The following is a 17,008-nucleotide window of genomic DNA, read 5'->3' as shown; positions in this document are numbered from 1 at the left end:
ACGGAGGTTTTATCTTCTTCTTCTTTAAAATTCCGTGGCTTATAGTATGCACAAGCTCTACTACTCAGGTTTGCAAATTTGCACGAAATTATATCCCTAAGAATATCTTTTTTCTCATCTTTGGAAAGTTTATTAGCTGCAATTTCTTGCTCAAAACAAATTATACTGGGAAAAGACTTCAACATCAACTACACTGATGACAACTCTGCTGCCACATTCCGCTTATAAAAACCTTTTAAATTCATTTAACTTGTCAACGCATGTAAACTCGCCGACAAGAATTGCTCAATGTTTCTCCAATACGATAGACTATGTATGTTCTTACCTTCCGAGTAATAATATTAGTGGAAAGCGCAGATTTGTCAGATCATATAGTCAGAGGATATTTTGCAAGTTTTTAAAACCTAAAATACAGGTTAAAAAAGAACCACGTCTTTGAAGAATTTTCAGTAAGGCAAACTTTAAACGGTTCAAATGTTTAAACAGCATGATATATATACTATAACGTACTGGAATAATTTATGTAAACTACCCAATCCACTATCAAATATGTATGACAAAATCGTACACCTATTTAGTGTTGCTTTCGCAGTCGGCTTCAAAGCGCTCATGCTCTACTAAGGGGCTAAAAAAGTAATCAAAAAATCTGCGTTGCACTACATATAATAAGAAATCATACGGATTGTCCAGAATTTCATTAACACTTTAATTCCTACTGCTCATTATATCGCCGTTTTATCAGACACTGAAAACAAGCCCATTATTCAGATCACATGAATAATTCGCCAAATAAACAAAGCGAGTGTTAGAAAATAGTCAACGACATCTGTCTTAAGGGAAACTATTAACCAGTTGTAAGACCAGAGGTATCTCCCGACGAACCTAATACCTTCTTTTATTTGCTCAAAATCTGCATTAGTCTTCGTGAGTCTAAATACATCACGAGACCCACTTTTCCTTCTTCATGCCAACTGATATAACGGTAGTAAGAGAAAACCCTATGCTCAATTAGAAACAAAAATTCTTTTGGGGATAATGGGCTATCTGCAAAACATTTTTTCAACTTGCAGCATTGTCAAAACTAGTTAACTCAATAGATTTAGCAAATTTTAGATCCAGTTCTTTATTGTCTACTATGTCCAAATTGCTGGAAAAGCTGGTCAAAATCCGGATGATAAACTTCCTAAAGGTAAATACTATTCTTAGCATGTATCAGCTCAGATACCAAGAAAAGGAGATGATGCTCTATATAACCTCCTTTTCGATCTGTATAGTTAAATGAATGGTGATGGAGTTTCCGCAGTAGTCAGTGAGCTTCTGTTACGAAAGCTCCAACTCTATGGTTTAGGGGCAAAGCGCAAGCTTGGTTTGTCTCATACCTAAAAGATCGGCGTCAACGTGTGTTTATTGATTCTGTTACTCAATAAATTAGGAAGGCCGACAGGGATCTGTCTTGGGTCTAGTCCTTTTTCTTTTATATGTTAATAATCTAGCAAACCTTGAGATTCAGGGGAAATTGACTATATTGTTGATAAAACCACGATTTAATGGCCCAGCTTAGACAGCAAGCCTTTAACCTCTTCTATGAAATCAGATTTACAGTATTTAAAAATCTGCTTTAATTCGAATCTCTTGTCGTTAAATGCAGACAAAAGGTTACCAGCTTTAAGGCTCCCTGGAGAGAGTATTTCTTGGGGGCATTGCCATCAAGCCACACAGCACCAGCGGGTTCCTTGTATTGACCTTAGATGAAAATTTTGCTTTTAAGGTTAACAACTGAGGAACTCGGTGCTTCGGTTGGTAGATTTGTTTATTTTCCTTTGATTCAGTCACGTATTAGGTATGGTATTTGTTTCTGGCGAAATGCTAGCTACTATCTTATCCGGTCAATTCTAATTCTGCTAAAACGGGATCTCTAGGGCAAAACCCAGAGTCTTAAAGTCCTCTGTTTAAAAAAGTGTTCTTACCATTACGAATGACTAGCATCATACAAACCTCGTCATAAATTCATGGCAGAAAATCCGAGGTACGTGACATGTCAAGTAAACAACTTGCATCTGCCTATTCCTACATCTACCTTGACGCAGAAATTTATCATTTATGAAGGCATAAGGGTCACCTACTAATCACCTACCGCGCAACATTAAAGAGGCAACGTCAATGAATATATTTAGACAGCGAATGCGTACTTTTAGTGAGGAAGAAATATTATTCTTTATTGGAGTTTTATAAAGATTCATTTTAATTATATGTTTTCATTTGTATATTATATATTTATTTTCATTCTTTTCTACATGTATATGTAAGTTGTATTAATAATGTTTGTATATTCTCTTATTTTGTAGACTTATTTATAGAGTGCTTTGTAGATTTTTGGCTTATTATTTATAGGTAAAGTAAGTATTTTTAATAGCTTTGTGAACAATAATTTGTTGTTTTAAACACTTTGACCCCTGCACCCGGTTTCACAAAAATTATGTACCCGAACTAACAATTTTTTTTCATAAATTTGTTTTGAAAATTACTTGTCAAGACAATAAGGATACAATAACAGTATTTTTTTTTGAAAGTAGTGATTTTAGAAAGCGTGTATATTTTTGATACACGCAGTTCACAGAAGCTGACATTTACTCATTACGGTTATATTAACCTGCATGTATGAAAACCAATACACAATTTTTTTATAATAAGTTTATTCAAAAAGTAGAAAAACTTACATTGGACTTAAATTTACATTTTTTGGATACATTATGTGTTTTGAAAAAGTAATTTAAACATACATTTTTTTTGTCTGTACATCCTGAACATCTAGTATTACATTGTTTCGAATTTTTGGATGCATGCGCTTTTCCGTATCTTTCTGAGTAATAGTTATAACTAACCACGCATCTTCCTCTCTTTGCTTGTTCTTCCAATCGATGAGTTAATGCTGGCAGGAGAGGAACATCTTCATTGTCCTTGCACAAACTCTCAACAAGGCTCTCCCTAAAAGTCGTAATATCCATTTTTTTGTCTAAAGCTTTATTACACAGTTTTAGTGCATTGACAACGCTAGTACTTGCTATGACTTCGATCCCCACTTTCTGATACCATTTCAAAGAATGCCTCATGAGATTATTATAAGAGGATATTTGATCAGAATGTAGGACTTAACAGCGTTATATTCGATTATGGTAGATGGCTTATTTTTTATACCAGTTCTTGTCTGGATTTTAGTCATTACTGGAGGCGATTTAGTTGTCAAAAAAGCAACATCTCGTTTGTCTACCCATTTGCCAACAACAACTTCCGTGTTGCTCGCTTGACACAGCATTTCTCCGCGATTTTATTTTTGCTCAAAGACACGTTTAGGATTGTATTTTCTATTTCTTCGCAGTGTTCCAATTAAATGAGTCTCGTTGTCGTTCAGTAGGTGAACTAAACTAACACTGGTGTAATAGTTGTCGGTGACTAAGGTCCTACCGCTGTTCAAAATAGGTTGCATTAACTCCATTACTACTTGAGTTGCTACTGGTTGATCCGTGGGTCGGACTTCCTTGCCAGCATAAACTTTTAAGTTGTACGTGTAACCGCCTTGAGCACACAGCTTAAAAATGTTTATGCCATACTTATGGGAACCATGGATTCATCTATACAAACGGAGTTTCCTGGCACCAAAGCTGCCTGGAAATTTTTGATGGATATTCCTAAAAGTGTTTCCAGTTTGAATAATCTGTTTCCCTCTGGACATAACTCATTATCCGAAAAATGTAAACAAGACAGCAAAGCTTTAAATCGACATCGTGATATCTGTGTAACTTTATATATATCAGTTTTATACATAAAACTAGTGCTCCAAAAATCTTTTAGACGAGGTTTTGGGCCCCATCCATATAAGGATTCCAATAAATTTTAACATTTCTTTGTGATTTGTGTCACTTCAGTTGGCGAGAATTGAGTTTTTTGAGATAGACTCATTGACAATACCAGCAATAATCTTTTGATGGGCGTACCGATTTGTTTCGGTTACGAGAAGGTCAAGCAATTCATCAGAAACTAATAGCCTATAAAAAGAAAGCGGGCTGTCGTCTTGACCCGTTTCAACAATCGGATTAATGTACTATCCTCTTGTGGATTTGGAAATTTATTAAGATTCTCTTCATCAACATCATTCCAAATTACGTTTGGTTGTACTCTTGCCGCTTGAACTTGGGGACCAACTAAATTTATATCTTGATCTTCGTCATCACTACTGGTACCCTAAAAATAGACATAATTTTTATTATTAAAGGTATATTATAAAAATACAAATATTACCTATTGTGGCTGGTCTTGTGTTACGTGTGGGAGGTGAAATTCCCACCGTACAGATATATTAGAACCTAATGCCAATATCAAGCTTTACCAGAAAGCATCTATTATTTCCATACAATAGCAACTGTATTATCTAGGACACTGGGTGGCAACTTTGAATAAAAAACCGCTTTATACACAAACAAACTAATTATTTAATTTCCAAGAAATACATTTGGCAACATTGGATACCAAAATATTTAACAGAATTCACATGCCCCTCTCTCATTCACTCATAAAAACCTTAACTTTATGAAAGCTACAAACTAAAACTAAATAATTACAAAAATGTTGACATTTGCAACGAATTATGTCAAAGCCAAAGTAAACACAGTTGGCACAAAATAGTTATTACATAAAAATGGTTTCAAAACACTTACAGTAGTCCGTAAATTCCAGTATTTATACTCCAAACAGGACACTTTTTGTTTTCACTTTTTACAGGTTGTTTGCACTCACTTCTTTTTGTTTACTTGCACCTTTACACCTTTAACACTTGTTTGTTTGCTTTACTACATATTTAACATTACAAAGAGTACAAAGCTACAAAGACCCAATCTGTATACTTAGTCACCCAGCACAAAGGTTACCAACTTGTAATTCTTCCAGGCTAGAAATTTACGGTTTTCGTGGATAAATTAAATTGATTGAACTGACTCGTTCACAGGTTTAATTAACTTCATAATTAAAAACCCTTTAACTGATAACTTGTATAAAAGTTTCTTGGGGCAGAAACTATTAATTTTAAAAACGAAACATCACGTGAAAATCGTAAAAGAAACGATTAGGCGGGTCGAGACGTCACCCTCTTGAGCTTTTGTCAGTAACTCGACTACTGGAACACTGATCGGTCAATATTAGATTTTTGCATTGCGCTGCTTGGTTCCCGGTAACCTTTTTTTGTCCGACGGCAAAACTTAAATGGGGCGGCTTCTTTGACTCCGTTATTTATAGATTTTCTTTTGACTTCGCACAGCTTTGTCGTGCCGATTAGACTACGTAAAAAGCAATGTGAGAAAGGAAGATATGCAAACATATTTAAGTTAAATTTAAAATAAATGATTGCGTTGTTCGCAACATCTTGGTTTTTCGGTACTTGAGGTTGCTATTGATATTTAAATTTTTGATTATTATTTTCGGCAGATTCCTCGCTATCATATTCCGAACTCTCAGGCGTACCATAGATCTGCATCTGAATCATCAAATGGCTCGTCAATATCGCTAACATCGCTTAAACTTTCAGCTATATTTGCAAGTTCTAACTCCGAAAGAGCACGTTTTTTTCTACCCGGCATATTTGCGCGCGAAAATCGTCACTAGCAAGACGTACAAACTCGATCACCGAACTGTAAACAAACACCGATCCTACAAATAATATTTGCCGGTATTTAGGTTAAACCACAGATGTAAATAGCTCCGCACGGAGCTATTTACCGTGCGGAGCTATTTACATCTGTGGGTTAAACCCAGGGTTGGGTAATACGCGGCAAAAATAAATTTACTACATTGTTACATTTACGACGTCGCAAATGTAGTAAATTGAAATTTGTCGCAAATTAAAAATGTCGCAAAATCTGCTTCTAAATTTAAGGTTATGAAACTATAATATTATAGTTGTTTACATCGTTTAAATTCATTTTTAACGGTTTTTAGAGCTAAGCTGTTTGTTTTTCGTTCGATTTTTCGTGATAATTTAATTCCCTAGTGTTGTAATTGTACCCCTGTTGGTACCACAGTTGATACCATGATGAATACCGATACCGCAAACTCTGAAAAGGGCAGAAAGCCCCACAATTTATACAAGGAACTCGGATTTGAATCATTACATTTGGACAATGGAAGAATGGGAGCTAAGTGTGACACGTGCAACCATATTCTAAAAAATACAGCAATATCTCGCCTTCGTACACATAGGTAAGTAAAACTCTTTTACTATAAATATAGTGCCTATCTTTATATTAAAATTTGGGATTTTTTTGCCTACGCTATAACATAATAGAATAGTTTAAAACCTCTTTTCTAAATAAGTCATTATTGTGTTATTACTGTTATTTACAGAAAAAGATGTTTTCGCAAGAGCAGTAGTATTTATTCTAAAGAAGGTGAAGCCATATCATTATCGTCAGATGATAGTGTGAGGTCTGAAAATGTAATGACACCCATCGATAGGCCAGTTAGACGGGTTAGACCACTTAACAGGGAAATTAATTCTACTGCTGCGTCTACTGGAATAACTTCTGACGATGAAACTCAAGAAGTGCCCCAAGAAGTGGTTATGGAAGTTAAAGTAAACGCAAGTGCCCCTCCTCCCCAATCTTCATATAGAGTTTTAGATATTTTAAGTACCTACATACTTTTCAATTGATAAAAATGTTATTAAAACTTTTTTTTTACTTGTATTTATGTATAGACCAGGATCGATAATTTTTGAAACCAAACAAAATTATAGTAGGATGAAACCCATTGTAAAACGAAGAGAATATTACAAATATTAAAGGAAAAATAAATTACGGGCGATCGGACGTCGGGAAGGGGGTGGGGGTGAATTTTTGATTGAAAATTAGGCTGCTTTTTCGATATAAGTCAAAATAAAGTGAAACAAATGTACATTATTAATCAAGAAAATTACAGTGTATTTGGGACATAAAAAGGTAGATTCTCTCAAAATTTCGTGAAAAAAACACATTTTTTGTAAAAGATAAACATAAAAAACCAAAAACTTGGTTTTTTGCTTTTTTTACGTAAATTTTGAGGTTATGTGAAAAAAGTGTAAAAACAAAATTTGTAGACCTTATTATTATCTACAACTTTGCTATTTAACTTTTCTATCGCACTTGTAGTTTTGGCGGAAATTAAGTTAAATTGTTTCTAACCTCAAAAACTCACCCCTCTGCCCCTTCCCGACCTCAGATCGCCCGTAATTTATTTTCCTTTTAAATTTTACTATATTCTCTTCCTGTTCTAACATGTTTCATCCTACTATGTTTTTTTACATTTTTTGCTATTTTAAAAGGTAGCAGCCCCGCCTAGTAACTTTTATTTTATTTATTAATTTTTAGAATTACCTAATAGATTTATTAATTTTTACAGGAAAACCTGGAGATAATTCCATCCCCTGTATCATCGCCACTACCGATATCATCATCAGAGGTTGATGAGTCGTTGGCCAATCAAAATCAGCTATTGGAACATGGATATGCCAAAGAGGAGCGCCAAGGTCGCAATTTTCCCATCAACTTCGCAGCTTCCATTTCCACTGCATCCTCATCATCATCATCATCGAGGACTGACATATCAAGATCGTCTAAGTTAATTAATGGAAATAAAAATAACAGCAGGCAAAAGAAGGAAAAAAAAACAAAAAACCTAAGTTCCTTTGTTGACAAAATGAATTAAAAAGAAAAAGAAGAGGCAAATATATCTTTGGCAAAATTTTTTTTTGGGTGTAATATTCCGTTCAGTGTTGTGGAAAGTGATCATTTCAAGAATTTTTTAAAACTTTTACGTCCGGCATACAATCCGCCTACAAGAAAGACCTTATCTTCTACCCTTTTGGATAAAGTCCATGAGCACGTGTTAATAAACAATAAAAACAGTTTAAAGAAATCAGCCACATTACTTATAGATGGTTGGAAAAACTCAACAAATAATACAAACAATGTAGTAACAATGCTACAAAATCTTAATGGTGAAAGTGTGTTTCTTGAATCTTATGACTTTTCAACAGCCAAGGAAACGGGTGAAGCACTTGCAGAAGTCTGCAATAACGCTCTTGAAACGGCAAAATTAGCATACAACTGTGAAATTTACGCCGTAGTCTCTGATAATGCTTCGAATATGGTAAAAATGGGTCGCCTTATAAATTTATGGCATAGCACTTGCAGCAGTCATACAGGTAATCTCCTTGTTAAGGACATAGTAGATCATGACGTCATGAAAACTGTGACTCTGGTGTTAAAAGAATTTAAGCACACAACTTTAGAAAACATGATTTTACAGAGAGGGGGTTTAAAAATAGTCTTACCTGTTGAGACACGTTGGTGCTCTCATCGTGATTCTTGTGATTCCTTGCTGAAAAACTTACGGATCATGAAACAAGTCGCAGCAGTCGCAGCTGAAGAACATACTAAAATTAAGGCTGAAGTTACATGTTATCTTTACAATGAAGAATTTATAGAATCCGTAAAAGCAACAGTAGCTTTGCTAGATCCAATTTGCAAAATCATTAACACATGTCAAAATAAATCTACTTCCATTGCAGATTCCACAGAGGAGTGGTTAAAATTGAACAATCAAGTTAAGGAATCAGAAAGTTACAATGATAAGATTAATTTAAAAAACAATGATAAGGTTGCGGACAACCCGGAATGCCGATGGTGCTGTGAGGAGGATGAAACCGTTGACCATGTAGTCGGGGAGTGCCCAGCACTCACGCGCGCCAGGTTCAAATACTTGGGTAACACTTTCAGTGTACCGAGCGACTTTAAGTCCTTCAGACCAGAGAGCCTTATAGGTTTCTCTAAGGCCGTTGGGCTCTGGTAACCCCCGGTGGGGCATGACGGGTCCATCAGGAGACCTATATGCACAACTGCCTTGGCAGCCCACTGTTTCGTCAATTCAAATGATAAGATTAAAAGATGTGTAAAGTCACGAACGAATATGGCTTTAAACATATATAGCTTGGCAGCAAACTATTTACACCCCAATTATAGAGGAAATTTGTTAAGCAAAGAACAGAAACAAATGGTTCAGGATTTCCTTATTAATAGTTTGGACTCCGAAGAGAGCTTGGACGGTCTTAATGCTTTTATCAGAAATGAGGGTATTTTTGACACCCTAAAAAAGAAGGCACAAAACATTTCTGTTTCAACATTTTGGGGTTTAGTAGAAACAAAATATGAAGCTCTTTCAACTTTGGCACAAAAGTAACTAAGTATTCCATCTTCATCAGCTCAGTTGGAGAGATTGTTTTCTAACTGGTCTTTTGTCCACTCAGATTTGAGGAATAGATTGACCAAAGAAAAATCAAGCAAGTTGGTTTCAGTTTATTATTCCCTTAAGCTTAAGGACAGCAATGCTTCAGATCAAAATTAATATTAATACCTTATTATTATTATAATAAACGTGTCTTAGTTATATTATTATAAGTTGTCTATCCCGTCCAGAATTAAAACAATTTTTTTTTCTTAAAAAACTGTGTTTTATTGATTTTAAATCCTTGAGATTTTCACTTTCAATAGTTTCAATGTTTTCTTTCATTGAATTTGTTACATATTGTCGCAAATGTAGGTAATAAATTAAATTTTTTGAACGCGTCGTAATATACATTTGCGACAGTCGTAAATGCCGTCGCAAATGTACAATTTGCTACTTACCCAACCCTGGTTAAACTACAGAACACAAATATACGAGATTTTTGCCATGTTGCCGGACTTACATAACAATTTTTAACAACCTAGGAAAAAAAACTAGTTACCAGAACCTAAACGTATTAAAAAGCCCATACAAATACGTGGTACATACAAATACCAGAGAAAAACAAACCACCAAGAGAGAAATACAAACCACCTTTGGTGGTTTGATTTTTTCTGTGGTAACTGTGTTCGGATGAAATACACAGCACGTTGAATACGCCAAATATCCGTGTATAAAAAAAAACTCGGATATTTGGCATATACACAGGCTAATTTACAAATCTTTTTGCGTATTACTTTTCATACACATAGGGGTTAACTTAATGTGTTAAATAAATAAAACACATTTTGACTTTATTATTCTGAATTACCATAGCAGCTTAAACCAGAACAGCCTTCTAGGATACTAGTTTATCAAAGAAAAGAAGAAGACATTTAACACATGTCAATAATAATATAAACAAACCGTGGTGTTGATTACCCTTATTTTTTGAATTCTTTTCTAGAATGAAATAAAAGCAAGAACTTATAAAGATTTACGTTCGTTTTAAATGAAAGTTTGCGCGTTAACAATCCAGCGGTAAGCCAAATGGAGAACATAAAAGGTAAGGATTTGGTAATAAATTTCTTATTGATTTTATGTGGGTGTATTCCTATCAAAATGTGTCTGCTTTTACAGCCTTCCTTCTATTTTATTGTATTCAAATATGTTTATATTTTTGTTAATAAACTCATATGCCGATAAGTCATAATTTATTTATTTATTTACAGGAAAAATTATTTATTTACGTATAAAAATAAAATACAGCTAAACAACTAATAAAAATTAAAACTTATTAATACATATGACTACTTAGAAGTTAGCACTCCACTCTTAACTGAAAATAGGTCATAACATTGAATTATTTTCACAAGAAATTAAGACAATTTTTGTAATTGTCTCAAAGATATATAGAAGAAATCAACATTTAATTAATTCGGTAATGAACTAACATGCATCTATCTAGTGGATAATACATTGCATAGTAAAGGTAAGTTTTAGGTACATTGATACTAATTCTTTGGAGAGGTGCAATCATTTATTCTATTACAATATACAAAAAACCTCTTTAAAACATTGCCATGAAATGTTTGGTTCAATCTTAAAAATAAAGATTGAACCAAACATATCATGTTTATAAAAGGAAAAAGGTAATTGCTGTTCAGTATTTATGTAGCCCAATCTGGGAATGTAGGTACTCTCTCTTTATATTTGTATATAAAGGGTGGGAAGATTTTTCTCCACAAATGAAAATGTCAATCTTTTTTGCAAGAGTCATGCATTTCAATGAGTTCACTCGTTATCATCAGACTCTTACACTACATAGGTGTGGTGTTTACATGTAAATAACATAGTAATATTTGCGGAGAAAAGTCTTCCCGCCCTTCCCAACCCACTAAAACACCTAGATGTTTTGAACATCTGTATATACCCCATATTCAAAAGTATCTATAATATTTTTAATTCTAAATTATGTTTTTATTTGTTTACAGATCTACTTGTAAATAAGCATCAATAATGAGACTGATAAAATACAATACACATATGTATAAAAAATAAACATTTTTAACTAATAATTCATTGAGAGAATAATTTCTGAAACTGATTCCATTTTTCAGAAATGATTTACCTACTATAATAATAATAATAAGCTTTATTTCCAACAGGTTACATATACCCAGTTACAGAAAATCAATTAAATATATAAATGTACGAATGCATGAATTGTATTAGATTCATGCAAATAAACTATAAAAGAACTATAAAAGAATTGCTATATAATAAAAAAAAAAAAAAGTAGTGAACTTGAGAAAATAAATAATAAAAAATCAACACTAAATTAGGATAAGAATCAAGAATTAATTTAAATCAAAAGAGCAAAAAAAAAATGAGTAAATAAATGTATTCAAGCTAAAAACTAAATAACTAAAAACTAAATAACCTAGCCTCCCCCACCGACCATACGCAGGTGATTCAAGATAAGTGCAAAATCGTCATGGTGAATGTCACAAGAATCAGCAATAGTGTTAAAGTTTTGACACATAAAGTGAACAGGACTCTGGTACAGAATGTTGGACCTGGCTGTGTCCAAGTTAAAAGCTGGACACTGTCTTGATCCTGGGCGTGGTATATGAAAGCAAATCCGTTGCAAAAGGGATGGGCAGTCAATTTTATGGTTAAGTAAATTAAACAAGAATTTCACTGAATGCATTTCTCTCCTCTTCGCAAGTGACCGTTCAGTATATCTAGAGATCAGCAGGTTATGGTCAAAACCCCTTGGAGGATAGACTCCATCATCCTTAAATGCCAAACATTTAAGGAATCGCCGTTGGACTGATTCTAATAGGTAAATGTGCTGGTTGTAAATGGGAGACCAAATGAGGGAGCAGTAGTCCAGCCTGGATCTAACAAATGCATAGTAGAGAGTTTTGGCAGTGGCAGTGTTCAAAAAAAGTTTGCAATTTCTAATAATAAAGCCTAGCATGCGAGTAGCTCTAGAAACAGTATCTTCGATGTGAGGGATAAAAGAAAATTTTTGGTCAAAGGTGACTCCAAGATCCTTGAAATAGGTAGACCTTGCCAGAGACTCTCCATTAACTGAGTAATTAAAGGCAATTGGACTTTTGATACGAAAGTAGCTGGCCACATTACACTTGGAAACATTAAGGTTAAGCCGGTTCAAAGTGCACCAATGGTGTACAGTATTGATGTTCTCTTGCAGTAGACCACAATCTGCTATAGAGTCAATCCTATGGAAAAGCTTTAGGTCATCAGCATATGCTAACCGAGAGCAATTGAGGGTGGAGATCAAGTCATTAGCGAAAACGTTAAAGAGAAGGGGGCCCATGTTAGAGCCCTGAGGAACTCCAGAGGTGGGTGAAAAACAAGCAGATCTAAAGCCTTCGACCACTACAAACTGAGAGCGGTCAATTAAATAGGAGTTATGGAGCTTTATCAAGCGATCGGAGAATCCAAACTGGCGTTCAAGCTTATTTAATAGGATGAAGTGGTCAATCTGGTCAAAAGCCTTTTAAAAGTCTGTGTAGATCACATCGATTTGACTTCTATCATTAAGTGCTTCGCACACAAACTGAGAGAAGAATGCTAGGTTTGTAGTACATGAGCGGCCAGAAACAAAGCCATGTTGATCGTTGGCCAGCATGGACTTAACCTTGGGAAAAATTAATTTATAAAGAGCCAACTCGAATAACTTTGAGAAATTGCACAGAATGGATATAGGGCGGTAATTCTCTATTGTTCCAGCATCGCCCTTTTTAAAGATAGGGCAAACTTTAGCTTGTTTCCAGATATTGGGAAAAATACCTGTGTTAAGGATCAGATTAAAGATGTGGAGCAGAGGGTCTGTAAGTGCAACAGAGCAGTCCTTAGCTAAAAAACTAGGAATTAGATCTGGGCCAGAGGTCATTTTGCTTTTGAGACACTTGCTCGCCATTATAATGTCGGTAGCCGTGAGCGCGACGACGTCTATGCAAGTTAAGGGAGGTTCAGAGACGACAGGATGATCGCTGGGAAGTGAGTTCGTGTATACACTCCTGAAATAATTTCCAAAAGCGGACACAATGCTGTCAGGCATATTGTATGATTGGTTAGAAAGCTTCATTGAGCCGGGGATTTGAGACTGATTACGTTTGCTTCGAATAAAAGACCAAAATTCACTCGGATCGGAGGTTATTTTGTTCTCAATACTATGGATGTACATTTTGTAGGCTTGTGCAGTTAGAGCTTTAATTGTCTTGCGCAGAGATCTAAATATCTCTAGGTGATGTTTAGACTTGGAAATCTTAAAATCACGAAATGCTCTTTCCTTTTTATATATATTACAAATTATGTCCCCCGAAAACCAGGGAGGGAAACGTCTTTTACGTTTTACCTTGAAGGGTACCGCTCTAGCGAAAGTGTTGTTCAGTATATCATAAAAAACATCACATGCGGCGTTGACGTCCTGCTGCACCATGACAGGCGACCAATCAGTATCTAGCAGCAGCTGATACAAAAGGGGAAAGTTAGCCTTTCTAAAATTAAATTCCTTTATTTCAGCTTTATTAAGGGGTAGGTTATTGAGAGAGATAAGGCCTGCATGGAATTCAAATGACAAAGAAGGATGGTAGGTATCCTCCGGGACAAGAGATGCACCGCTGTTAAGTACAGAGATATTAAAGCTTGCAAAGATTAAATCCAAACAGCGAAGATTGTTATTTACCACGTTATTGAATTGCTTATAGTTTAGGAAATCAAAAAAATTACTTAGAAGTTGACGTTTACTATTGGGAGATACCGAGTGTTCAATATAAGTGGGGACATTAAAGTCTCCCAGGATAATCACATGTTCAGAATAGATTACATTAACCATGGAAAAGGCTTCGAGAAAGCGTTCTAATTGCACGGAGTCGATGGAAGGAGGAACGTACACTACAAAAATATACAGTATGAAATTATTAAATTTGACTCTACATCCTACCAGATCGATTTCCGGTATTTCTTGGCTGATCGCAGAGAGGTCGAGGGCTTCCGAGGAGAGGTGGTTCAGAATCCCCAGTAGAACACCACAACCCCTTGAAGCAACAACAAGGTCAGTTCTTCTGTCAGAACGGTACATTACGTATGATTTGGGAAGGATTTCACCATCAAGTATATCATTTTGGAGCCAAGTTTCTGTGATGGAAATAATATCATAGCCAGAAGTAGACGCAGCACTAAAGCAGGTATTGGTCTTGGAGCGCAGGCCGCGGGTGTTCTGGTAATAGCAAGAAACTAGATTTTTTAAGGAGGGGGAGGTGGTTGCCCTTGGTTTTTTGCCGCTATTGAGGGAATACCATTGATATACTTAATGAAGAGGTTATCCTCACCACGGTCCCTGCGCAGCCTTACTATGCTATACTACTATGTTATTTCTGTCTTTTTTTCAACTTTTTATTTATTACAAGAATAAATAGTTTAGATTTTTTATGTTTATTAAGCCAACAACAGCCTCAGCTACAAAATTTAAGTGACGCGAATGTACAGTATTGCAAACTGGAAAATGTGAAACGTACCTGTGCGGCACACATCCCAAATGGGTTAACTTTTGGACCAATATAATTAAAGTACCTAAAATTCAAATTATTATTACTAACGGAAAGTGGAATCTGTTTATCATGTTGGATTCTTGTGTTGTGATTGTGTGTCCTAGTAGTGTCTTAGAAGTATCTACTACAAATGGTAAACACATACATGGACCTGATATTTCTAATATTTACATTGAAAGGAAGTTCTGTTGGGTACAATCTGTCTCTAAGAGCTCATACTATATAAATTATACATTTTTAAGTTAATCAAATTGATATTTATTTTCTTTAGGCAGTCACTATGTGCTTTAGAATATAAGAACCACCCTGTAAATGAATACTTTAATAGATACATAAAAGAATTTCAAAAATGTGAGAACCAGCATAAAAAATTACATTAATTTATTAACATAAAATACATTTTACAGAGTTTAAATCTCTCAATCACAAGCTCCTTGTCAGGCCAGACTCAGCAGGTTAGATTGGGTAGTGCTAGATCCAGCAATATCAATGTATGTTCTGGTGTACCTCAGGGTGGACACTGCTCACCATTGCTCTTTAACATTTTCATTAATGATATAGCTACATGTTTTAAAAATAGTGCCTTTTTATTGTTTGCAGATGACCTGAAATTTTATAGAGTAATCCAGACTCCCAAAGACCGAATTTTGTTACAGAATGACCTGAATAGGCTAAATGATTGGTGTGTCAACAATATGTAATCAAGGATCTTGGCATTTATTTTGACATTTAAATTTTAATATACACATAAATAATATAGTGGTTAGGTCCTCCAGGGTTCTGGGTTTTGTTCTGCGAAACTGTAGAGAGCTATAAGTGTACATGTCTTTGGTGGTTTCTTTATTGGAGGATGGCTCAACGATATGGTCCCCCTATTACATGAACAGCTGTCTGGCCCTTGAAAGGATTCAGAATAAGTTTTTATGATTTTGTCTATTTAAATTAAATTTGGAAATACCGAATGATCATGTTTATGATGATTCACGGGAAGTGCTGGCTATGACAACATTGAGAGAAAGACGTATTCGTGGTGATTTAACCTTTGTATTTAAGCTTCTTAATGGTCTGATTGTATGCCCCGACCTTCTCGGTAGAATTAGCTTCAATGTCCCCTTTGCCTTTCCACAGTACCAACTATGCCACTCACTCCCCTATCGAAAGAACCTTAAATATTATCAACCATGAGGATATTGAAGTTGTGGGCATTGGCTTGTCTAGTTTTAGGAATCAAATTAGAGAGATTGTGTAAACTCTTCTGTTGATTTCATGTTGGTTTGCCTGTAAAAACATATTTATATTTTAGCTATTTTAAGTTATGGTTAAGTGTAACTATTGAACTTTGTAATATTGTTTTTTTTGTAATGGGGTTGATCCCGTCTATTAAATAAATAAAATAAAAATCTAGGAGAGTCCAATTTTTTTAGCTGCTAATTTAAATTTCTTGAGTGACATAAATTTCAAATAATCAAGCTTTGCATAATACTTGTTAACAGTGGACAAGATTATGGTGACTGGGCACTGAACTAAATAAGATGTTCTATAGTATAGAATGTGTCAGAGGAATTTGTTGCAAGTATGGCGAGCTGATCATTTATAGTCAAAGTCAAAAATAGCTTTATTGTTATGTAACATAATCTGTTGTTAACAAAGCACTATATAAAACCTTAAAGATAGTTGTTGGCAACATAATCTTTTACAAAAATATAAAAATTTTAACAATTCTTACATACATAGAATATAGAACACACCCAAAGAAAAGGTAGTAAAAAGTCACATCACGCTACGCAAAACTCTTCACTGTCAAAAAGTTGTATTTAAAATCTCATCTAAAGAATAAAATGCTTTAGCAAGTAAAAGTTTCTTTATATTTTTCCTAAAACGTTTTTTACAATTTATTAGCCTTATATAAAGGGGTAGGTGGTTAAAAAGCCTTCTGCCCCCGTACACAATATTATCTTAGAGGACTTAATCTGCTCACTTTTTGGGATAGGCAGAGGTAAAGAGAAGGTACAGAGCAAGGTTCAGAGATTGTAACCCAAGGAGGGGGGGCCAAGCTGATAGCGATATCTTTTGTGGATAAGTCTCTAAAATAAAAAGGCATGGCAATGTCAGGACAGAGTGTTTTAAAAAAAATG

At 34.8% G+C, this 17,008-nt stretch overlaps 1 protein-coding gene and 1 pseudogene across 4 annotated transcripts in view; both read left to right on the top strand.

Annotated features, from left to right (window-relative positions):
* The first annotated feature begins 5,954 nt into the window (after positions 1–5,954).
* LOC126744766 (uncharacterized) lies at positions 5,955–9,426 on the top strand (annotated as a pseudogene).
* Positions 9,427–10,102: 676 nt separating this feature from the next.
* Positions 10,103–17,008, top strand: part of LOC126744651 (protein Fe65 homolog) — a 148,752-nt gene continuing 141,846 nt past the window's right edge. For 3 of the 4 annotated variants that reach the window (XM_050452165.1, XM_050452161.1, XM_050452164.1), the window contains exon 1: positions 10,103–10,351. Coding sequence is in view for 1 of the 4 variants with exons in the window: in XM_050452167.1 (XP_050308124.1) it covers positions 10,336–10,351 (16 nt within the window). In the remaining 3 variants the exon portion in view is untranslated. The remainder of the gene's footprint in view (positions 10,352–17,008) is intronic. The other variant, XM_050452167.1, reaches the window with a different exon arrangement.

The sequence above is a fragment of the Anthonomus grandis genome, chromosome 14 (assembly GCF_022605725.1).
Source record: "Anthonomus grandis grandis chromosome 14, icAntGran1.3, whole genome shotgun sequence".
Taxonomy (NCBI): domain Eukaryota; kingdom Metazoa; phylum Arthropoda; class Insecta; order Coleoptera; family Curculionidae; genus Anthonomus; species Anthonomus grandis.
Note: the sequence above shows the minus strand (reverse complement) of the source record. Positions and strands in the feature narration are given on the sequence as shown.